This window comes from Thrips palmi, unplaced genomic scaffold, assembly GCF_012932325.1.
Source record: "Thrips palmi isolate BJ-2018 unplaced genomic scaffold, TpBJ-2018v1 HiC_scaffold_7, whole genome shotgun sequence".
NCBI lineage: Eukaryota > Metazoa > Arthropoda > Insecta > Thysanoptera > Thripidae > Thrips > Thrips palmi.
In genome coordinates, this window is record NW_023144634.1 from 4,910,596 (window position 1) to 4,933,982 (window position 23,387).

Sequence of the window (23,387 nt, forward strand, 5' to 3'; positions counted from 1 at the left end):
TTTTATTAATGAAAGACATTATGGTGTATGTTGAGCTGAGTTGCAATGTGTAAATTAGCACTGGTTGTTCAATGAGGTCAAAAGCCTTCCTTGTTATGGGCTTTATAACCTGGCAAATCCAATGTTTTTTATAGAAATCAGATTCTCATAGGTTGTTGGATTTGTAAATCTGTCAAGCCTAACTATTTGTAGTCTGGAATTCTAAGTATATTAGCATATATCTGGTAAATATTTGATATCTGTGACTACTTTGCTAAAATCAAACTACCTCCTTTCAGATACAAGAAACTGTCTGGTCTCAAGGTCAGGAATGATGTATCAAACATCAATCTTCCATTCTTCCCAAAGTAGTTTTAGGCATCAAATCAACCAGGATTTTCCATCGCCTCGGCAGAATCAAATAAACGTGATCATTCACTTTTCAATTGTTTCACATTTTTTGCTGGGGGACATTTTTACTACCAGAGCCCACTCATGGAATGCAGGGACATTTTTATAATCTGTTTAAAGTGTTCAAATGTCTTTTGTACAATAATGACTGTTTTAAAAGTAGTGTTCATTGATAGACTTACACTGATTTCCTTTGGGAAATGGGTTAACAAATACCAAAACTATTTAAGATAATTTTTTGATGAGATTGCTGAATTATTCTGTCACTCTTGTAGGGCAGTGCTGTGAGCTTACTACTTGATAATTTTTGTAAATATAGTAAGTGTGAATGTGTTCTATGTTTGCCTTTTTTGTTTTAAGTACGAAGTATATCATGTTGATGTTTGTACTGAAGTAGGATTTTTTGTCAAGCTGATGTTCATTTTATGCATTTAATTTTCAGTTATAACATTCTAACATGACATCATTGTCGGTGATCTTATAAAACCCTGAATTTTTGAAGACTTTTTTTTAAAGAACTTGGTGTTTGGTGTTCTTGAAACTGTTATTTATGGCTTTGTATTTGTTGAAATTTAAGAGATTTTATTTACACTATTTGATGTGGGGACAATGAATGGCATCAGTTTGACTTGTAATACCTTTGAATGGTTTAGAGATGTCTTAGGAAAATTATTTGTTGATGTAGAAGTTGTGACAACAAGTATCAGTATCAGTTGGAAGCTAGTTCTCTTCCGCAGATTGCTGGCAAGATCTTTAAAGAAATTTGAACTAGTGCAAAAGTCTTGGTAACTTAAAGAGTACCTATTGAAAATCAAAATCAAACAATAACTTCTGATAAATCATGCTTGCCAATGTTTTTCTTATGCATTGTTACATCACAGTACCTCAAAATATTCATTAAGTTTTAGAATGAAACTGATGTTGAAAATTTGCTGTGGTTTTGTACCTAAAGATTTTGTGAAACGCCATTGTTTGTTGTTGTTGAACGTCTTAGTGCCTAATATAGAAAAGTAAATAAAATCTACTGTTGTTGGAATCTTCTAGAAAATTACGTTATTCATAAAGGGGCTGGGACATTTAAAGATTGCTTTATTTCATCTCGTTACAGCTTCATACATACACACACATCTAGCAAGATCAAATTCACAGCCGTTGCAGGGCACAATTCCACTTCATTTGGAATTAGTATTACCTGCAATGCCACAGTTCACATAATTTTGTGGCCTGCTTCAGTCCTCTCCAAACAGAAAATAGTCAATACTTTGCCCTTAAAAAGTTTCAAATGCCTTGACGCATTTTTTCTTTGTATCCATCCTCAAGTAATTGGACAGCTCTGCAGTTTGCCATGTACATTCTATGCTGTCGTTCAAGAAATTCTTTTGTCAAATAGAGGTGATGGGAGATTAGCTCAGATAGTTCATTTTCAATAGAACTTGATGGTTCTGGCCTTAGACCTTTGTCAAGACCAACTTGGCTGGTATGAGAGATGTCGTTTAAGAAGAGTGGTAGCTTTGTAGCCTTAAATGCTGGAGTATTCACAGAATACTCCGATGTTAATTTATTTCCTTTTGAGATATTCTTCAAGACAGAGGACTGCATATCTTGATGACCTAAGAATTGAGTCTGTACAGCAGTTGACTTTCTTTTGAGTTTTGGTCGTTCATTACATATACAGTGTTGAAGTTTTCGAGGATATCTGTCAGGCGTGATCCATACAGAATTCTTGGTTGTATGCTCTCCATCATTACATGGATCTTGCTCACACATATTACTTGTTAGAGATAAACTCTGATGAAAGCCTATTGGTTCTTCTTTAGGTAGAAATTCTTGCTCCAGTTTGAGTGGGTTATTAGTATTTTCTACCGACTTTTCTTGAGTCTGAGTCATTAGCTTCTGAATTGACTCCAAACTTGATGTGCTCCATGAAGTAACATCAAAGGGTTCCTTTCTGTCTTTATTAGAAATTATACTCACATAATTTATCCCTGCTGAAGCAGATGAGGACTCGGGTTGCAACTTTTGCATAGCTGTTAAAAGAGAGATGCTCATCCTTTGCTCATTTTTGTCAGATCTTGGTACTGAGTCCGCTAGAGATGAAACAGAATGGACATTAGTAAATCCCAAAATTGAATCAGTTTTCACGGATTCAATGCTACTATCAGTATCAAGAGAAGTTTTGTCTACTGCTGGTGGGCTTCCCTCAGATGCACTTGCTGGCTGTAGAAGCTTTGAAGTCATCGCCTGAGAACTATCCAAACTATTCTGATGATGGTCTTGTTCGACTAAAACTTTCGAATTAGGACCCGATTCTACTTGAGGCACATGCTCAACTGGCTCAACAGACATTGCTGAAATATTTCTCTTTATCAGATCATCTCCATCCATATCAGAGCCAGAGTAGTCTTCTTCATCCACCATCACAGATGATTTGGAATATTTAGCATCAAGCATAGACAGTGTCATTCTAACATTTCTCAACTTCGAGTCTCTCGAGTACACTCCCTTCATTTTCGGGCTAAAAGTAGTTATTTTCCACGCAAATAACAATTTACTGCTGAGTAAAATTTGTAGTTGTGAGAGTTGTGCTTTGGTTGCCATGACAACAATGACAACTTGAAACCTCATAAATTTCTCATACAGCAGCATTCTCTGCCTGTAACGTGGAAACTGACCGAACTGACCATTTTTTGTCGTCTTCTCCGTGTCGTCTGCTGTCACCTCGTCCGAACACAGGAACGAACCCCATCGTTTGTTGATGAAATGAGAAGTGTCAAACGAAATGTTTCAATGCTGCAACTTTACATGTACACTTACCATGTGGTGTTGTAATCCTGAAAATGGAAGAATCTGAGTCTTTCTGGTCAGTTCAGGTTAGTTAGTTTCTCTTAACGAAAACTTTAGTATCAAGTTTTTGACAATGGGCGGTGCGTGCAAACAACGCCTTTCTGACTATCTTTTAAAACAAACAAGCTTATTGTTATTGTCGTAAAGAAAGTGACCAATTTTGTCCATGATAGTGCTTCAATCGATTTCCTCTTTATTTTTTGCATTTGTTGATAGACGGGGAAGCGTTTCGATAAATTATTACCAACCGTTTTCTATGGTTGGTCGGGATGAAAGCTACCCTTCCATACTCTCAGTTCATATATATTTCTGTCTTACTTTATTTGCGTTCTTGTATTCTTGTGTTGGACTGCTGAAAACCGATGAGTGGCTATATATTTTGACTTTTCACTTAGATCTTATTGTTCCAGATGAACAACTGTCAGTGATTTTCACAAGTCTCTTTCGTTCTTCCCTATTTGTACAATGAGGAAGGTACTGAATTTTGTAAAGGGCAAGCGTGACGAGAAGAAGGATACGTCCTTGTCCCTAAATGTGGCCAATATATCGGTCGAGATAACAGATCCTGCTGGTGTTACAACACCCAGCGATGACTATGATTTTGTGGGAACCACTCAACAATGTACTGATTATGAAGTAAGAAGCACTGTATTGCTCTTTTGTAGTTTAGTGTAGATACATTTTTCCCGCTCATTTTATTTCATTTTTGTATAATCATTTTATTTAATCTTCTAGGTTGATCTATCAGGCAAAGATAAATCAATCACTAAGCTTCACAAAGCCTCTTGGGTTGGAAATTTAGAAAAAGTGAAATCACATTTAAAAAAGATTGATGTGAATATTGTGGACAACTCAAATCGCACACCATTGCATCTTGCTGCTGCCCAGGGACATACACATGTTGTTTGGTTTTTGCTTTCAAATAAAGCCCAGATGGATATTATTGATGTGGGTGGAAAGACTTCACTTCTAAAGGTATCTACTCTTTTTTTTTACATCATTTTTGGGGCATTGATTGCTTCTTCACAAAACAACAAAAATTGTTTAACAGGCTGTTGAGGGTGGCTACAAGGAAATTGTGAGCAACATGCTTGAAAAGGGAGCAGATCTAAACTTGAAGGATGCCGATGAGAATACTGCACTTCACATCGCAACAAAACTGGGCTACTATGATATTGCAACAGTCCTCCTTAAAAATGGTGCTAATTTTGAAAGTGCAAACAAGGTATACCTACATTCATTTAGTTATGTTCTGCTGAGTGTGGTAAAGCACAATTGTGATTTGAGTGTGGTATTGTATCCCTTCCAGAAAGGAGAATACGCGCTACACATTGCAACAACAGCTGAGCACATGGATTTAGTTGAGCTCCTACTTCGATATGGAGCAGCTGTTAATGTCACTGATCTTGATGCAAGGACACCTTTAATGCTCGCTGCTCGGTGTGGAAATGCTCCTTTGGTGGAATTGTTTTTGGAGTATGGAGCCAAAAGAGACATGGTTGATAACAGCAGTACGTAGAGGCTTCAAACCAAAAGTTGATAAAATTATTTGATTAATCAATTCCTTTACTGAATGGTTATAATTTCAGGCTTCACAGCTCAGGACTATGCCATAAATAAGGGATACAGTGATCTGGCAGCATTGTTAGTCACAGCAACAATGGAAAGGATCGAAGAGGAGGACAAACTAGAGGACACTGAAACTGACTCAAGTCCTCAACATATGGACAAACAGAAGTCTGTCTCTTCAGGATCCCTTGTCCCTGCTACTGGGAGTAATGTGGTATGCTTCTTACATCTTTTTGTATGATTATATTTTGTTATCATTATTATTAATCTTATTTAGCTTGCTTATGGTTTTTTTTTGTTTATTATGTTTTTATTTTTAAATTAGGATGTCTCTGATGAGCTTGTTGATGTTGATAGCTGGAATGATAGCCAGTCAGAATCCAACAACAAAGAGACAAAGGTACACTTTTGTATTATTATTCTTGCATTGTTCTCCCTTGTATTTTTCCCTTTTTCGTAACTCCTTGAGACCTGATGCTGCTTTTGCAGATTCCCCATTCCAAGCTCAAGAAATTCCTATCACCCTCATCTGATGACGAGATAAGCAATGAACAAAGTCCCGCTAAAGAGGAAAAGAATGTGCATGATTCCCCTAATTCATGTGTAATACCTCCTCCGCTTAAACCTCCTCGCAGTTGGGACCTAATTCAAGCTGGAATGATTGATGATAACACAGTAAGAATTTCTCCTAAATGCATTTCCTCTTGGCTGTTTTTTTTTTTTTTTAGTTAAATGAAATTAGTACCCTAAATATACTTACAAATCTCAATTAACTTTATAATTTTAATTTCAATTTTCAAGGGTTCAGAGGTGAAACGCTGCAGTTTGACTGCGTTGGGCACTCTACGGTCACGAAGAGAAAGCTTTAATGACTCTGTTAAAAGTGATCTTGAATCTCCTATGAGTCTCAAAGACTCTGCTGATACCAAAGACATGGACAAAGGGGAAGTTGTCACATCGAAAACAAATTCAAGCAGCAAAGTTGCTGACACAACTGTACTGAAAAGAGACAAGAGTGACTTGTCAGCTGTTGAGAGTGACTGGGATAGTGATGAAAGTTTGCCTTTAGATAAAAGCGCAACTGCAGGATCTGCTGAAAAGATGCAACTTTCCCCGAAGCTCACCCACAAAATATCAGTTGACATTCATCATGAACTGCCTGATGATGATGACTTGCCTGCACCTCCGTCACCATCACAACTTGAAGTGCCAGAAGATTCAGGATTTTTGCAGGTTTGATATTTTTAATAATTTTATTTAATGTGTGTATTTGTTGATCTTGATTAAATGTTATTTATAAATTTGTCTATTGTTTCTTTGAAACAGGTTGCTAATCAATCTGCTCCTGGATCTGGTGCTGTAAGTCCAGAGCCTGTGAGTGAAAAGAGAGCAAGGATGCTCCTTATGCAGAACCAACAATCTGTAGAGCTGACTCTGACTGATGATCGAACTGAGGATAAATCTGATCATAGTGAAGGTTCTCCTTCAGCGTTGCCAAAAGACGGAGAAAGTGAAAATAATGATCATCCTGGCTCCCCCTCAGTGGCTGGTACTCTTGGCCGTGATGGAACAATGCTTGGATATGATGAAATGTGGGAGTCAAATGCAGCATTTGCTCCCTCCAGCCCAACTTCACTTACCCAAGAAGCAGCTCTACCTACAAGCCACAGTCTCCCCAGAATTGATGAGAAAGTAGAGACAAGTGAAGGAGAGCAGTCTCCAAGCTCGCAGATAATTATTGATCTCAATGTGCCAAAAATAACAGAAATTTCAAGCAGTATTGATATATTGACATCACCTGTCCTCAAATCCATCAGCTCTATTCCTCCACCCGTGCCATTGGCAGTTGTAGGAAAGAGTGAGGAGGTGGAAGATTTAACTAAAAAAGTTCAAGATTCCAAATTTTCTGCAAAACGGCATGTGCGTAACAAGTCAATATTTCAGCTGCCTTTACAAAGTGAACCAACCCAGCCACCTGAACCTTCCATTCCTCAACTTCAATTACCATCAGCTCAAGCACTCCATGATCAGATTATTAATAGACAATTGGAATGTTATGATATTGCTATCAGAGATCTTGCTGCCTCAAGCCCCTCCAAACGAGAATCCCCCATCACGGACAACTTAAACCCCATAACAATTCAGGCTTTGAAATCGACACAAACTGTACATTCCGAATCTTTTGTTGACAAAGGTCATCGAATTATGCCTGACCTTTTGGCTGGGTCGAAAGTTGCTGCACTTGCTGCTGCATTTGGTGGAGAATCAAATCAGAGTAAGAAGGCCTCTGAACAGCCGATCGTTGGTGAAGCAGTACCTGCTGCCGTACTGGAAGAAGGTGTTGAAGAAGAGGAAGAAATAGAGTCAGATGAAGCCTATACCTCTCAAATACAAGGGGGTCCAGAGAAGCCTCTCAGAAAAAAGCGGAAATCACTTCTTGCTATGCAAAAACTGGAGCCTACAAGCTCACAAGGCTCTCGGGGGTCACAAAGCAATGAGAAAGTTGATGAAGGTGTCAGCTCGTCTGATTCTGATGATGAACCAGCCTATTGGGGCTCAGCCGGTATGAGCAAGGTTTTGAGGCAGTCAACTGTCATCAAAAAAGGCGATGTTGATCCACAAAACGCTTTGTCCCATGAAAGTTTCTCTCTTGAAGATATTGAACACACAAGCACCTCTGGCAGTAGTAATGAGGATGTAACCGCTCCAGTTGAAGACGTTGCAGGGTGAGTAGATCTCCTTTTATGTTGAAAATTCTAAAACATTGGTATTTTTATGTCTTATGGTTTTTTTCTGTTTTAGATCAGGAAAGACTGCAGGTTCCGTCAAAACAGGTAGAGAGTATTACTTTGTTTATATTATATACCTAATAAGTTAATACGTAAGTTAAACCAGTACTTTCTTTCTAGGTGGAGATGATACAAAGCTTTCAGTTGTTGATTCAGATGCTGAAAGTTGTGCTTCACAGACTGATGAAACTCTATCTCATTCTTATGCCAAGGTACCTGCCCATTCTCATGTCTACAAATAGCACCTTTGGACAACTCTTTAATTAATTTTGTGTGTATTTTATTTTTACAATAGAATCATGAATCCCTATTAAAGCATCATCTTCAAGTTGTCACTGAAGAACGTGGTCGTTTGGCTGAGACAACAGTTGAACTGGGAGAGAAAACAGAACGACTAATGTATGAGCTGGCTGATGCCCGAGAGGCTGCAAGAGCAAGGGATGAAGTCATATCAATGCTTCAAACTCAGCTTCAGCACCTAGAGGAGAGCCATATTAAAGGTCTTGAAGAGGTTCAGACTCACAGGTTCCACCTTGACAGCCGAGACCAGGAGTTACGTCATTTAGAAGAAGTTTGCCTAAAGGTTCAAATATGTTCATTTATTACAAGATTAGTTATGTTTTCTGTTTTCTCAGCAATCTTAACATTAAAAAAATGAATTTACAGGCTCAAGAGGAAGCTACCCACTTGAAAGAAATTATACGCCTCAAAGACAAAGAAATCGCTAACCTGACTCAGATGCGGGCAAGTAGGGATGAAGAGGCACAAATGCAATCCATGGCACGGAACAAAGATAAAGATATGACAATAAATGAACTGAGAATACATTTGGTATGTTAACACATTGCAAATATTATTATTTATATAAGATATTAGCAATACTTAATTAAGTTATGGCTTTTCTTCTAGAAATATGTTGAGCAAGAAAGGGATAGGTTGAAAGAAACTTTGGTTGCAATGGAGCACCAGCAAGCAAGCCTTCAGGCTCGCACAGAAGCTTTAGTTGAGGATAACGCCCGCACAAGTGCCCAGTTATCTAATGATCTGCGAAATGCACAAGAGGAAACAAACAAGTGGAGGAACTTGTATGTTATGCTCTAAAAATTTCCAAAGTTCTTTGTTGTTATCTGTGACTGTGATTATAAATTTATTGTTTCTTTTCAAAGATATGAGTCATGTCTTTTAAAACTTGAAGCTATGGATTCCACTCAAGTGAAAGTTCTCCTAGATGCTAAAAGTAGTAAAAAAGAAGCAGCTTACCAGAAAGAAATTCTTAGTGCAGTTGAAAGACTAGAAAAGGAAAAGGACGCAGATCGAAAAATTTGGCAAGCAAAGATCAAGGTATGGTTTCTTTAAATCAATTAATGGAACAAGTCTTTTATTGCCTTTCCTCTAATTATATTTTATGCTCAGGATGAGGTGGCGAGTGCTGTGCATTTGTTGAAGTCTGAGTACGAAAAAGTGGAGGAAACATTACGGAAGCATAATGCAACTCTCGAAGCAATGGTAGAAAAGCTTCAAATTAATCATGATATTGCGATAAAGAGACAAGAATCTTTGGAAAACCAACTCAGAAGTGCTCAAAATGAACTCCAACAGAACAAGAGGGAGATATCAGAAGTATCTCAACTTCAACTTGAATTTTCTCGGATGAAACATCAGGCAGCTACAGATCAAAACAAACTAAAGACTCTAGAGTCCGAACTGGACTCTAAAGAGCAATCTTTAATAGACCTGAGGAAAACCCTTGAAATTGTTCGACAAGAGAAGAAAGAATTGTCTTCTCTGCTTTCATCTATGTATCAAAAGAAAGATAGTGTTGAAGACACTACTGATATCAGTCAGGCTTTTGTGGCTACTAATGAAGAAACAGGAAAATGTCAAGACTTGGGAACATACCCTATAGATGATTATCCAAAATTACTCAACGATTTACTCAAAGAAAATGGAGATCTAAAACACAAAATAGATCAACTAAACTCACAGATTAGACATCTGCACATAGAGCACACTGCAACGTTAGAGCAGCTTAATCTCGAGAAAGCCAAAAATAGTGCTGTGAAATTTGTTGACAATCAAGGTGCTGCTGTAATCAAAGTGACACAAGAGCTAGAGAATAGCTTCCGACAAGAGAAGGAAGAACTTCTGAAGCAAATAACTGATCTCAGAATGAAACTCCAGAAAAGAGATAGCTCTCCCAGTTCTGCAAATTTATGCAATGCATCTGCAATGACTGACCAAGTACGTTGGAATCAGTCCGGGTTGATGGGTGTAGTGCAAAAGCAAAAGGAAGAAATAGAAAATCTTAAATCAGAATGCACCAAGTTAAGATCTTCCAGCAAAAGTCCGTCCCCATCACCAAGCAACATACCCCCAGAAATAAAACCAAGACCTGGTAAACCATCACCCAAATCACCTAGGACTACACCTGACACAATAGACTTGTTGAAATCCACAAAGAAGGAGGAAGAATTGTCAAATGTGCAGTCAAAAGAATTTCTTCAGCCATATGTTTGCAAGAGATGCAACAGCTCATTTTCCCCTAACAAGCACTTCACAGGTGTGAATCAGAAATTGAGTAGTGCAGAGACCCAAACAATTGAAGGTTGTGAATCGCCAGCACACACTTCAAAATGTTCATCGCCACGCCACAGTTGGAATCAAAAGGTATTAACATTATTTTTACATTTTTATTTTTTGTGTTAAAATGGTGTGGGTTGAGAAGTGACTTTGCTGGTTTTGCATTGTTCTTGCAGACTGGAAGCAACATTGAACAGGAACTACAAGCCCAAGCTGAAAAGTGCTTGAAACATCAGCAAATGATTGCTGGTCTGAAATCTGAGCTTCAGCTTTTGCGTGGTGGAAGTGGTGACTGTGACTACCAATACAACTTGCAAAAGCAGGTACAAGAAGAAGTCATCTATAATATCTTGTTTCTTCAACTAACTTTCTTTCATATGAGTTCTCTATATTTCGTTGTTTATGTTTCATTAGGTTTCTGATTTACAACAGAAAATTAAAGATGAAATGGCTCTCCGCTCAAGTCTTGAACTTCAAATGAACAAAATGAAGTATGAGGTGCAGGTAAGTGATGATCGACTGTTTTTAAAGATTGTCACAAATTAAGAAATATGATCTAGAGTGATTACTGTTTTCATTTTGGTTTTATCAGGAGAAAGGCCAAGTTGAAAAAGAATTGCAGAAGCTGAAAGGGCGGCTTGAAAAGGATTTTGTGTCTCGACGTGAACTGGATCATTTTAAAATGCAGGCAAGATCTGATGAGACCTCAGAGCTCACTACAAAGCTCGCTCAAGTGAATAAGTTACTTCTCCAGCAGGTAATTTTTAAAATCTCCCAAGTTTTAGTCGCACCGATAAGTCCCATTTTGTAACTTGTTGTCTTTCCAGGCACATGATCGCTCTTCAGGCAAAGCGAAAGAAAGCGTTGAAGCACAGATTCACAAAGAATATGAAGAAACTCAACAATATCTATCTTCAGAGCTTGCTAAAGTACAGGCTTCTTTGCAAGGTAGTGAAGTTTATCTTTGTTAACTTTTTATGATTGTGCATTATCTTTTACATGGGTCATTCTGTTTAATAGCTAAGGAAAGTGAAGAGAGGGAACTCAAACTGAAATGTGAAAAATTGTCTCGAGAATGTGACAAAAAGAACGAGCAGAGGAGAAAGATGCTGATTGAAAAATCTTACAATCTGGGACAGCAGTTCACGTAAGGGTTTCATATTTTTCTCCACAGAATTAACCAGTAATTCACTTAAAAAATATGAATTTTACCAAAATGTTTTTTTTAATTTGTTAAGGAAGGAGAAATTTTCCTCAGCCACAGAGCAGAAGCCAAATTCTTCTGTTCCCCCAGAGTCTTCCCTCTCTAACAAGCATCCCGTCAAAGAACCAATAGTTCCCAAGGAGAATCCCTACTCTCAGCTCTTACGTAAAGAAGTCAAGAAAAATGCTGAAAAGTACAAAGTGTCCGAGCCAATTTCGGACATCTCTTCAGGAGTAAAGGCAGAAGAACACATGGTGTACTTAAAGAAGAAATACTGCTTGCCATAATTGTCTTGAAGACTGTCCTCTTGAACATGAGAAGGGAACTGCTATCACAGAATATGCACTTTGTTGATGTTTTTGCAATGTTACTGATCTGTGATTGTGGTCCTTTACATTGTGGTCTTTGAGATTATTTCATTATTAGTAAGTATGACTCTTAATTCCCCTTTTCCTGTCTTTTCTTAACTTTCCTCTACATGAGGCAATTATGCCAAAATGCACTCATTATTCATGTACGTTCATCCTGCCAAAGAAAGTCCACCTAGTCATTTTGATCTTTCCATATTTTTATTAACTTATATTGTGTACTTTATTGGAATATTCCATTTGTGTAGCTAGTCATCTTCTCTGTCATGTGTGTTAGTTGTCGCTTTAGCAGTTTAGTGAAACACATGTAAGTGATACAGTTCTATGTAAGGCTGACATTTGAAACCTGTTGCCAACTTTTTCTATTGTAAACATTACAAATCTGAAACGTAACTAGTCAAGTGATATATGTAGGTACAAATCTTTTCTTCCCTTTTGCTCTCCTTAGATTTTTGTTTTCAAGAGAGGCCTATTCAGAAATAGGCAATGCAACTAGTCAAGTAAAAACACCATGTGAACTTTCAGGATGTCTTGAAGAGTGCTGCTTATGTCACAGCTGAAGTGAAATGAGCAGCACTTGGTTATCCTCTTTTCACTATTTGCCTCAAAGTCAAATTTGGCATTTTAAATGTGTTTGTTTGTGTTTGTTCATGATGTGGAACTGAGGTTCTTCCATCTAGTTTTTTAAAAGTTCAAAGTAAGATAATGCCAAGTTCAAATTGGTGCTAAGCTGAAGAGTGAGTATTAATATAGTCTTTCCTGAGAATTGGCTTTGCCATCATCTCTGTTATTTTCAAGATATTTGTAATTTAGTAGTCTGATTAATGTATACTCAGCACATATAGTGTATTATAAGACTATCGCACAACTTTTGCCCTAGGCAGGAAATTATCCAGATTGTTGGGTAAAAAAAAGTACAGACTGTTTTTGAACCAGATTTTCTTAATTTATTCTGTTGGACCATAGCTTTTTACAGTTCTGTGTGCACTGTAATTGGTTTACTTGTTTTCTCATAGACTCAATTGTTAGATAAGTCTTTTCAAATTGGTTCTAGATGAAGCTGATTCATAACTTAGATGACAACTATTAGAATGGTCAAATGTTGCTTTTTAACGCCCATTGTCCTAAAATACCTCACCATCTTTATTGATTCAACATTTTATTTTATTCGATTGCCTGTGTGACATTTGTTCATTCATCATTGTCTTTCAAAATTGTGTCAAAACTCATAAGCCACACAATGACCATTGTTGGGTGGTATATTGTGTGTTCTTCACTGTTCTTAAGAATTCTTGTACTTTTGTGCAATTTTATCATTAATTTAGTGAAGCTTTGTGTCAACATTACTTCATAGGTTTTAAACCAAAGATGCAGTACTATATGTGTCATTTTCCTTATTTTAGCCTGACTATTATTTCCATGAAACAAATTGGTTAAAAAAAAATCATGCATCATTGATGAAAGAGGGCCCTTTTGGAGCCCAAGCCACAGTGTTTTTACAGGAAGACAATGGTAACACCAGTTGCTTATTGAATTCCTGAAAATTATCCTGCTTACCTTTTATTGGTTTCATTTCTATGTCCTGTCAAATGTGTTTGTATGTTAACCATTTCATCAGTGCTTTACACAAATTAGGTCATTTTTTTCTGGTGTGCTGAGCTATTACAGATTTTTGCTCAAATATTAAGTAGCTCTTGTTTTGTCTTTTAGAAACATCAGTACTTAGAAGAAGAATTCTTTATCCAAGTAATCTTTATTTACTATATTCAGTATTATTATGTGGCGTGAATGTGGCACTTTATGTCTTGAAGGTAGCAATGTCATTATTTCTAGAGTCAATGTGTCAAATTCAGATCTAAATCTAAATGTACTACACTAATTTTCTCTCTTTTCTCAAAAGTATTGTGGTTTGTGGTTAAAACAAAGTTTTTCCTTTAATCAGCTGGTTTGATGTCTAATAATCTAAAAGTAACAATATTTTATGTTGTGTTTCTCAAAATTTATCTTTGTTCAGCCCATGTGAAATCAAAACACACATAAAAGGGCCTGATTTTATCCACCCTGAAAGAATTTGATACTTTTGTGGCCCTTCTTTTAACACATTTGCTGCTAAACTATGCAGTGCACGATTTTGACACAGTGATTGTAAACCGAAGTGGTGAGCACACTATTAAGAACGAAAAAATCGTGGAAAGTTGACTCATTTTTAGCATGTTCTCAGTGTTATATGTATTGATGCAAACTAGAAAAGTTTTAATAAATATATCCTGTTTAACTAGCGTTTCATTATTTACAAAAGTTCCTCTGAAATATGGCAGTAGGTATAAATAACCACACATAGGTAGTACAATCCATATCACCCACCACAGATTGAAATAAGCCTGGTAATTTTCTTGGCTCTGATTATCCCATGCCGATGTTGAGGCGTCGAAATTTTTAGGAGTAATGTCAGCTATTGAACGCCGGTCAGGGAGGGAAGTCAGAGAAACATAATACAGTTTCGGTTATCACCTTAATTCGTCAAAATAGTACGAGGTGGATCAGTTCACGTTGCCACATTCAGTCGGCATGCAGTTTGGTCCGATTGCTGGATGCGGTAGCCCCGAAGTGCATCCGCCGCCACACCAGGTTGGCGCCGGCCTTGGCCTTGGGGGGCTCGGTGCCTCCTGCTGTGCCCCCTGCGGGGTCCACGTTGGTGCGGCTCGGTGCCCGCGGTTCCGGGGGGCTCTCTGTGTTCTCTGACGCCGTGGTGCTGGTCGACACTTCCAGCCAAGGCGTCGATGTCGAAGTCGTCGTGGACGTCGAGGTGGCTGTGGCGCCGTCGTGACCGTCGTGACCCCCCGCCAGCACGGATGCGGACGTCGCCGTCGCGCTGCCCAGGATCAAGTCGGGCAAGTCGGGCCCCAGGACGGCGTTGGCGGAAGGCTGTTCGTGTAGCGATGTCGCCGCCAACGTAGGGACCGGTGAATCCGAAGGGGAAGTGAGTGAGGACTCGTCCTCTTCTCTGAATGGCTCCCTGATGGGCTCCCTGTACGTGGAGCCGTACGCGGGGCTGTAGGTCGGGTAGAACGTGTATTGGTACTCGGGACGGTACCCCATCGGCTGCCACTGCTCCGTGGGCAAGTCGACAACTTGCCCCGGGCCGTGGTCGCCGTGGTCGAGGTGCTGGTGGGGCTGGTGGTGGTGATGGTGGAGGTCATGGTGGTGGTTCAGGAAGACGCTGGGCCTGCTCGGGCCACCCAGGGCTGCCGGCAGGTCACGGTGCAGGCACAGGGGGTACATCTCCTCGCAGGGGTCCTCCTGGCGCCACTGTACGCTAGCGTCGCCGCCCAGGTCGTCGCCGGCCTGGTCCGCGCTGAGGCGGGGCCTGTCCGCCCTGTACCGCGCCAGGCTGGAGCCGAGAGGGTTCGTCCGTAAGCACCCTGCACTGCTTTGTGGAAAGCTCAAGGCGCGCCGCCGCCGCACCGCCAGCGGTTGCCCTGCATTGCCAGGTTACTTACTTGAGCCAGGACATTGCGGCGCGCAGCAGGGGGTTGCTGGCGGCGGCCCTGTCGGCCTGGCACACCAGCTTGCGCCTGCAGTCCTCCTCCTGAATGTTGAGCGCACCGAACGCCATGTTCGCCAAGTCGATGCTGTCACAGAGGAAGAGCGACGTTTCATCTCGCAGCCCGCGCCGCCGCGGCGCCTGTGACGAGCGCGCCCGCTGGGTAGGCAACCCATCGGGCTCCCACCCACGGCGCGCTAAGGGCCTACCTGTTCCATACGCGGGCCGTGAGGTCGGAGAGGTGGTGCGAGTCTTTGGCCACCACTCCCGGCACCCCCTGGACGACGGCCACCCCTCCGGACCCTGGGCGGCGGTACGCGGCCGCGTTGGCCGGCAGCTCGTAGCCCATGTAGGTGTAGTCCACGTAGGGGTAGTAGCCGTAGGTGGAGTAGTTGGGCCGGCAGTTGCCGAACAGGCACTGCGTCTTGTAGCCCTTGGTGAGGAGCAGGAACACGGCCAGCGCCACCAGCAGCACCACCACGAACTTGATCTTGAGGGCCGCCAGCAAGCCCAGCGAGCTCAGGTCGAGGACTACTGCCAACACACCGGGGCCAGGGAAGGGTTGCGGTCAATTACTTCCGAAGTCGACCGAGGCACAGAGGGTCAGAACACCGGCGGAGGCGGCAAAAATTCCAGACGCGTGTTGAGCTCCATAGTCGCTAAATGGGACTCGAACCGAACGTGTGGCCCCACTAATGGGCTGCTCTCTCAAGCTGCGACTCTGGAGCTCAAAACGCGTCTTGACTTTTGACCGCCGGCGCCCGTCTTCTGGCCCACTGTACGAAGGTAGACAGTACTGGACACCACTTTAGACTCACGAGAATGTCCGTTGAAGCCGCCAACCTCCTTGTCGTGCTGGCCCTGATCCTGGTCCTCCAGGACGTCATCCTCGAAGGCCTCGCCGACGCCGCCAAACACTATGGCAGGCAGCAGCACCAGCAGCAGCGCCGCCAGCGGGCGTCTCATGGTGCGGGGCGTGCCTGCTGCACCATCTGGGCCAAGCAGAACAAATTCGGGAAGTTCAGGATCGCGGGCACTAGCCACAAGCCCGTGCAAAAAATAAAGGAACAACAAATTTCTTCCGTAGCTCCTTTTTAAAACACTGTTTTCCATACGCAGCTTCCCTAACACGAGAAAGATTCCTAAAAATTACGATCATCACCATCACTGTCAGTAATTCCGAGCCAATAGCGCAAAACGAGGGCATGTTTTTTTCGTGTGCGGTGCACCGGCACTCCGACAGGTTGGCACACAACAGGTGCCCAAGGGGCGAAGGGGCGGCCGGGGGCCCCCGGAGGCATCCTGCATCACGGTGTAGGATGCCGGCCACCGCACCGCCTACCTGCTCGGGATCTAGGCGTAGGCAAGCCGGGGTTCGGTGGCGAGGACACCGGGCTCGGACACTCGCGTCGAGTCCGCGACGGCGGGGATGCACACGACGGGCAGCAGAGGACGCGTAGTGGACGCCGCCAACCCCAGTCGCATTGCTCTGCGCTGCTCTGCGCGGCGCCGCGGTCCGGACTGGAATAGACTGTCCAGTCCGGCTGGTCGTCGCGGCCCCGGCCGCCGTGGCGCTGCAGCCGCGGTGACGCGGTCACAGGTGCGCGGCGACGCCGCCCGCGGTCCGCGACCGCTCGAAACACTTTCGTCGTCGGCGAGCGTCCAGTCGCCGTTTACTACCGCGGAGCCATAACGCACGCCGATGCGAACCGCCGCGCCGGCCGTCTGCGACACGCGAAGCACGCGAAGCGCCGAGCGCCGCGACGACGCCAGGACCACGGCGTCGACAACGCACACCGCTCAGCACCGCGTCGGCGAAAGCACTCCGCTCTGCACACCGTAATGACGCGGGGCAGTTTGGCCTCGGAGGACGTGCCGACGGGAAGGGCCGCTCCGTCGGCCTCCCCCTGCTTCTGTGCATATCCGCCACGCCGCGCCACGCCGCGCCGAAACACTAGAGGCACTTGGCGGGGCTGGCGGCGCAGGACAGACGCAGACCGTGTGCGCCACCGTAAAATTACCTCGACTCCGTATGCGTCGCGTCGCGTCGCGCGTCCGTCTGTCCCTTGATGCTCTTCCAGTCGTAAGGCACGCTTCGGGGCCAAGTCGGTCGTGAGCCCCCTGCACGTCGTGGAGTGTCAGTCGCACTGGCCTGTGTCACGACGACGACGGCGACGACGTCATCGCGAAGGGGATGCGATGCGCCTGACCGCCATGCATGCAGCGTGCATGCAGCATGCATGCGGGTGTGTCGGGAGGAAGGGGAGGGGGAACAAGTTGCCACGTAACAATTAGCATCCAGCGTGAAGGCGCAAAGCCGGAATTCACTGAAAAATAGACCAGTGACCGTACAACTTGTTTTGCTCGCGGCCCCGAAGGGCAGCATGCTGCAGCAAGCTCTGCAGGGCCCTCCAGCGCCGAGCACTGTATCGCATGGCGGCCTGGCGGCATGGCAGGGTGCGCACCCTGATTGCTAAGGTGCGGCGGGACAGGTACCAACCTAACGGGACTCGGCAACCCTTCCATTCTTATCCCTTCCGAGTTGCGTCGGCCGCATTATCGCCGGGCAGGCCGATTCCGAGCGCTCGCTCTGTCTCTCTCTCACTCATGGGGCGTCCCGTGGGCGCGCGAGAGAGACAGAGCGACGGGGGAGGGGGAGGCGGGTGGAGCCCCGTCGGGGTTTATCAGAGGGAAGCCAAGGTGAGGCGAATAGCTCCAACACAGCTCCCGGCCGGGGCGACGCGGCGACGCAAGTCAGCAGAAAGACGGACTGCCTGACTGCCTCCAGCACCCCCTCGGGTTCTTCTTTTTTCGGTGATGGAATGCTTCCCCCAAACGAAATCAGCGTGGGTGCGGCCCGGCCAGGGGCCGAAGGACGAACGGGTTGAAGAGGAGGAGGAAGAGGGTTTTAAGTGATCAGCCTGCCCTGCCCAGCGATGAAAAATTGTCTCGACGGATGCACGCACAGCGGCGAACGGGTGCTGGGGCCTCTGCGATCGTGTGAAAGGAAGGCTGTGCTTAGTTTGCCCCAATTTTAACAAAAATCAAAGTGTACTGCGAATTCATACAGTGGGAAGTGACAGGAATAAAAAAGAGATTTTCTGAAAGAAAAAACCAGATCACTTGCCGCTTGGATAGAATGAATCAGTGACTTTTACTTTCCAGGAAAAGGGCTGTTGATTCTACAGGAGTGTGTGTTGGGGAGGGGGGGGGGGAGCTAGCTTGTGATAACGAATACCCTAACGGCTTACAGGTACAGATTTTCACTTTCGTTTTCGTTGGGCGTGCTGCCAATCCTCCCTCCTCGAGGCGATTGATTTTTCTCCTTTTTTATCTTGCACCAGGCGGCACCTTGGTGGTGCGGTACCGCACGGCACGGCAGGGCAGGGCACGGCCGCTCCTCCAGGGCCGCGCCCACTCCGTCAAACCTCGATAACGGTGCACAAAAGCGATGCAGGTAGATTTCGGCGGGGCTGAAGCCTGGCTGATGGCGCGGCAAGCGGGGCCACTCCCAACGGCCCCGGTGGATTGATCGCCACCCCGTCCTTGAGGGGGCACCTCGAGAAACAAAGTTCGGTAAATTTATTTATTTCAAACAATTTCAGCAACTGCAGCTGCGCTAGGAAGCTCGGCTACGACCCTATGCGACACCAGTTACGATCGCACGCCTCGCGAAAAACACGGAAAACCTGGCACCTACCTCGGCACTGAGGTTCTACCAGCTTTCCCGCGTTGAAGTCTCCGTCAAGGACACCATTCCTTGCACCATTCTCACAAAAATAAGCCTTTTTCTAATTTTTTTGAAACTACAAAGGGATTTTTTGGGGGGAGTTTGGACCCTAACGATGAAGCATACTGTGATTATGTGCCCCACAGGACAGATGTAATTGAGGCAAGGCCGGGCTGGAGCTCTAGCACGCCCACAATCGCACCCCACGGCCCTCGCATGGCTCGCATGGCGCGCATGTCGGCCAGGTGACGCCCAACCCACCGTCGTCCACTGTGCCGGCACGCCTTGCGGCAGTGACAAGCAGCAGGGCTCATTTCATACCATAGACAACATAGGGTTTCATACAAAGGCACGACATGTCACCTGACCTGTGCACTTGCTCGATGCGCGGCCGCGCGGCCAGCCAGCCTCTACACACGAGGAGGCTTCGACAGCCCCGGCTCGCCCCGCCCCGCCCCGCCCGGCCCGGCAGCCTCATTGTGTTGTTTTCGCTTTCGTCCGTGAAATGAAATGGCAAGTGAGGCGGGTCCGCAGCCCACCGCACTGTACCGCACTGCAGCAGGTCATTGATCTTGACCGTCGTGTAAGCTTCCTTTCGTCGGGGACACGGGACACTCACACAGGCGCGCACTCGGGCAGGGGGCCGGCGCCACCGTGACACGTCCGCGTCTGAGTGAGCATGACCTGCTCGGCACAGTTCTGCAGATTCGCTGTTCGCTCAGGCGAGCAGTCCGACGTCCCGCGTGGGACAGGCCGCAGCAAGTTCAAGTTCAGCCATTGCAGGGAAACAATGGATGATGCGGAGCTGTCCCCGCCCGTTCATGACGTAAGGACCCCAGTTCGGCCCCGTTCCGAAGCCAAAAACAGTGGCGGCACGATCGTCACCCTTCAAGGCCCCCCCCCCCCTGGAGAGGTGTGGAAGGAGGGAAGTCCCAAATTGCGCAAATGCAGGCGAAAAGCACGTCTTGGTACTAAGCTGCGCATGAAGCTTAGTATGCCCGGCCTGCTAGGGGTCTAGTCGCAGTGCGGTTATTCTGCGTGGGAATTCGAGAATTTCTTTCTCCGTTCGAGTTCCGTTGACAGGGAGTGCGACAGAGACGGACTCGCCGGTGCAGTTGCAGCGTGCGTCGGTTTTCGAGCGGGGCCCGTCTTTGTAAACTGCGGGGGGGGGGGAATTTTTTGTGTTGCCTCACCTGCCTCCTTGGGGTGGGACCTCTCAGGTCCGCCGGCCTGCAGGTTGCAGCGCATGCAGCGGGTGGTGCGGGGGTGGGCGGGGTGCGTTTTCGGGAGTGGGGATGTGCGAGGGGCCAGCCCCCGAACCGAAGGTATAAAACATGCCGTGTGTTGTTCCGGGGTCAGTCTCGTTCGACCTGCTCCACAGCACAGTGCACCCCAGCCTGCCTCCTCTCCGCACCGCACCGCCCTCGCCACCTTCGCCAGCATGTGAGTACTCCCGTCGGCGTGGTTGTGGCTCTGCACTGCAGGCCTTCCCGGTGTGCGCTGCCGCCTTGACGCGTTGCTCTCGTGCGACGAGGACACTTTTTGCGCGGCCTTCTGCGTGGCCGTGGCGCCGTGGCGGCGTGGCGGCGTATGACCGCACAGCTGCCGGCCCTGCAGGGCCCTGGCCTGGCGCCCGCGGCGCCCTGGCCTGGCGCCCGCGGCGCCCTGGCCTTGCGCTGACCCTGTTGCTTGTGGGGCGTAGGGCGCCGCGCCGCGAGTTGGCCGTGTGCGGTTTACAAAGCCCGCCGCTCTGCCGCACCCCGCCCCGCTACGCCCCGCCACGCCGCGGCCCGTTACTGAGGCCCCCGGCCTGTCCACGCCCCGCGCGGCCCCGCCTCTCCCGCGCCCGCGCCGTCGCGGTGTCATTTTGCATGGTACCTGGTGCCCCGGCCCCGGGCCTCGGCGACGTGGACCATGACGTCGTGCCGGCGGCCCGGCGTTAATGGAGACCTGGTTGAGCCTGCGGAGGATGCCGCCCCTTGGAGTCCTTGAGCCCCCCCAATCTAACCCTTCCCCTTCTGTCCCCCAGGATGCGCTCGTGCTCGTTGTTCGTCCTCGTGGCCGCCCTGATGGTCCTGGCCGCCGCCCAGGACGTGGACACCAAGGCCCAGGACGAGACCAAGCCGTCGCCACTGACCGCCATCCAGCTGCCCAGTGAGTCCATCTTCCGCGCCGCGCGCACCGCGGTCCGTGCGGCCCGCGCCCTGGCCGACAACATGCCCAGTGAGTCTCAGCCCACTGCGGCGCGGGCCAGGCCCGGGCCGCACACGCCTCTCAGATAGCTGTCGATGTAGTTTCAAACTGACGGTACACTTGTTCTCCCCACAGGCTCGTTCAATCTGTCCACCAACATGGTGCAGACCTTGGCCGTCGCCGGCGCCGTGGTCGTGGGCCTGATCGGCGCCGTCGGCATCCTCGCCCTCATCCTGCCCATGTTCGGCTTCCGCATGTGCTACCTCTTCGGCACTTGCGACGCCTCCTACGCCCACGCCTTCCTCGCGCCCACCGCCTACGACGCCTACGCGTACTCGCAGCCCGTGTACGCCAGCGCCGCGTACGCCAAGAGGTGAGTTTATTCGACCTGAGTCTGAGACGAGAACCGCCACCAAATTGAAAAAGCAAAGAGTAACCGACGTTGGCGCCCTTCCAGCTATGACGGCGCCACCAACGAGCTTCCCTACTCGTACGACGCCTACCCTCAGCACGCCGCCCAGGTCACCTACCCCACCACCAACAGCGTCGCCGCCAACGCCTACCAGAAGAGGTATGTTCGCTCACTGTCACTTCTTTCTAAAGCCGCGTCTGTTCGGCCGATTTCCAAGCTCATGAGTGCCCCGTTCGACAGGTCCCTGGAGTACGTCGGGCCCATCCTCAAGATGCTGAGCAACGCTTACGAGAAGTACAACCACCCCGCCCAGGCCAAGTCCATCGTGGAGAGCGCCAAGCCCGCCGTGAGCAGCGCGCCCGCTGAGATCCAGGCGGAGTAGGTTCAAGCCCTGCGGAAATGGAGACACTGCGAGGAGAAATGAATCCCGCCGAAGCTCTGCCCGTCAAGCTTCGAGCCCCGTTGCAAGCGTTGCAGGCGGGGCAGGGCCCTGTCAGAAATCCGTCCTTACAGTATTAGCCAGTGGGTCAGTTGGCTGCCCTGCAGAGGCGCCACGTCCCGAGCTGCCGGCTTTGGGAATTCCCCATCGGTGCCTTCAAATCTAGGGAATCCCCACTGCCGACTGCATCGCCATACTCTAGAATGAATAGTTAAGACGTTAAATTTCGATTAGGACTTATAGTTGTACAAATTTATTTTTCAAGATTAGAGAGTAAGCAGAGCGAGAAAAACGACAGTGAACGTGTAGAATTGACGGGTGTGCCATGTGTTTGATAGCCTGCCTCTGTTGTTGCCATACCCGAGTTTCACGTATACTCCTCATAGTGCCATTGTATTGTCTTCGTTTGTTACTGTGCATTTAACAGTTTCTTTCAGGCGATTTGAAATACAATTAATGTCGGGACTTAATGCTAATATGTTGGCACACTTTTGCCTGCTGCATACGGTGTGTTTGTAAATTGTTGAGTAGTTTTAGAAAGCAGTGTTTATTTAAACAGGCTGATTATAGTTCCTGCATTAGAGCGACCTTGCGTCCTATCCCCTGGACATGCCTTCCAGGAGAATGTAGCGAGGGATTATGTGCAAGTGTATAATGTTTAAAATATTTTTTGTATTAAATTTTTTTATATTAATGTAATTAGATTCTTTTATTTACCATACCCAACTCGTTAATATTTTCCAAGACTCAGAAAAATAATCAAAAGCGTCTCAACTCAAGTCGAAATCCTGGCTTCAAAATTTTGGGCCTAAAATTCACAATTAGCACGAGGCCCTCAAATTCACACAGATTGCGAGTGCTTGCCCCACTCCACTAGTTCTGCTGATCAAACGACACGCTTACCAGTGCAGACTCTGGGGCTGTATCTTGATCTTATTGACGATTGAGAGAGACAGAACTCCTCGCTCCCACTATCGAAACTCGTGCACTACGACGCAGATGGCTGCAGAGGGGCAAGGCGACGCGCTGCGTGCTGATACCCTGCACTGGGCAAACTGACCGCGAACGAGAGGGAGAGGGCTTTGGCCAGATGCCGTGCCGGCTTGGCCTCGCGCTGACTCCGAACCAGCGCTGTCTCCCTCGCACGCCCCGCGAGGGGCAGAGCGACCAGAGGGAGCACAGTTCGGGAACACCCTGCCGCCTGGGACTGCCTGGGACTGTCCGGACTGCCCGACGCGGCTCAGCGGATGACCGGGGCGCCAGGCCGACGGCCGCCGACGGCCAGGGCGCTGGGGCCGCGGCCGCGGGGAAGCCGCGCAACGCGC

General features: G+C 46.7%; 4 protein-coding genes across 5 annotated transcripts; 2 read left to right on the forward strand and 2 right to left on the reverse strand.

Annotated features, from left to right (window-relative positions):
* Positions 1 to 1,381: 1,381 nt before the first annotated feature.
* Positions 1,382 to 3,083, reverse strand: LOC117652135. Its single transcript, XM_034396799.1, has one exon. The coding sequence runs from the start codon at positions 3,034 to 3,036 to the stop codon at positions 1,669 to 1,671; it is 1,368 nt and encodes a 455-aa protein (XP_034252690.1). The 5' UTR covers positions 3,037 to 3,083; the 3' UTR covers positions 1,382 to 1,668.
* An 11-nt stretch (positions 3,084 to 3,094) lies between these two features.
* On the forward strand, positions 3,095 to 14,019 carry LOC117652127 (ankyrin repeat domain-containing protein 26-like). Of its 2 annotated transcripts, none has more exons than XM_034396788.1 (23): positions 3,095 to 3,250; positions 3,645 to 3,870; positions 3,970 to 4,209; positions 4,286 to 4,459; positions 4,544 to 4,745; positions 4,824 to 5,017; positions 5,129 to 5,203; positions 5,293 to 5,478; positions 5,605 to 6,036; positions 6,130 to 7,529; positions 7,606 to 7,637; positions 7,713 to 7,804; positions 7,888 to 8,175; positions 8,259 to 8,423; positions 8,502 to 8,677; positions 8,759 to 8,933; positions 9,006 to 10,259; positions 10,349 to 10,495; positions 10,587 to 10,676; positions 10,765 to 10,929; positions 11,000 to 11,120; positions 11,193 to 11,319; positions 11,411 to 14,019. In XM_034396788.1, exons 2-23 carry the CDS (start codon positions 3,700 to 3,702, stop codon positions 11,661 to 11,663), a joined length of 6,159 nt encoding a protein of 2,052 aa, XP_034252679.1. In that variant the 5' UTR covers positions 3,095 to 3,250; positions 3,645 to 3,699; the 3' UTR covers positions 11,664 to 14,019. The 2 variants fall into 2 exon arrangements, with proteins under 2 accessions (XP_034252679.1, XP_034252678.1); XM_034396787.1 differs by having other exon boundaries at positions 3,101 to 3,260.
* Positions 14,013 to 16,835, reverse strand: LOC117652132. The gene is made up of 5 exons (XM_034396795.1): positions 16,631 to 16,835; positions 16,107 to 16,280; positions 15,498 to 15,822; positions 15,245 to 15,376; positions 14,013 to 15,135 (listed from the first exon to the last, which is right to left on the reverse strand). Exons 2-5 carry the CDS (start codon positions 16,252 to 16,254, stop codon positions 14,304 to 14,306), a joined length of 1,437 nt encoding a protein of 478 aa, XP_034252686.1. The 5' UTR covers positions 16,255 to 16,280; positions 16,631 to 16,835; the 3' UTR covers positions 14,013 to 14,303.
* A 4,213-nt stretch (positions 16,836 to 21,048) lies between these two features.
* Positions 21,049 to 22,598, forward strand: LOC117652730. Its single transcript, XM_034397822.1, has 4 exons — positions 21,049 to 21,172; positions 21,347 to 21,584; positions 21,669 to 21,782; positions 21,864 to 22,598. Exons 1-4 carry the CDS (start codon positions 21,049 to 21,051, stop codon positions 22,003 to 22,005), a joined length of 618 nt encoding a protein of 205 aa, XP_034253713.1. The 3' UTR covers positions 22,006 to 22,598.
* The last annotated feature ends 789 nt before the right edge of the window (positions 22,599 to 23,387 follow it).

Excerpts from the sequence above, each read along its gene's own strand:
- LOC117652135 (XM_034396799.1), bottom strand. The coding sequence starts at position 3,036 with ATGCTGCTGTATGAGAAATTTATGAGGTTTCAAGTTGTCATTGTTGTC.
- LOC117652127 (XM_034396788.1), top strand. The coding sequence starts at position 3,700 with ATGAGGAAGGTACTGAATTTTGTAAAGGGCAAGCGTGACGAGAAGAAG. Across the intron at positions 7,638-7,712 it reads TGCAGGTTCCGTCAAAACAG|GTGGAGATGATACAAAGCTT; the intron begins GTAGAGAGTATT and ends CTTTCTTTCTAG. Across the intron at positions 10,496-10,586 it reads AATACAACTTGCAAAAGCAG|GTTTCTGATTTACAACAGAA; the intron begins GTACAAGAAGAA and ends ATGTTTCATTAG.
- LOC117652132 (XM_034396795.1), bottom strand. The coding sequence starts at position 16,254 with ATGAGACGCCCGCTGGCGGCGCTGCTGCTGGTGCTGCTGCCTGCCATA. Across the intron at positions 15,823-16,106 it reads CGGCTTCAACGGACATTCTC|TAGTCCTCGACCTGAGCTCG; the intron begins GTGAGTCTAAAG and ends GTGTGTTGGCAG. Across the intron at positions 15,136-15,244 it reads GCCGCAATGTCCTGGCTCAA|CCTGGCGCGGTACAGGGCGG; the intron begins GTAAGTAACCTG and ends TCTCGGCTCCAG.
- LOC117652730 (XM_034397822.1), top strand. The coding sequence starts at position 21,049 with ATGCGCTCGTGCTCGTTGTTCGTCCTCGTGGCCGCCCTGATGGTCCTG. Across the intron at positions 21,173-21,346 it reads GACCGCCATCCAGCTGCCCA|GCTCGTTCAATCTGTCCACC; the intron begins GTGAGTCCATCT and ends TTCTCCCCACAG. Across the intron at positions 21,585-21,668 it reads AGCGCCGCGTACGCCAAGAG|CTATGACGGCGCCACCAACG; the intron begins GTGAGTTTATTC and ends GCGCCCTTCCAG.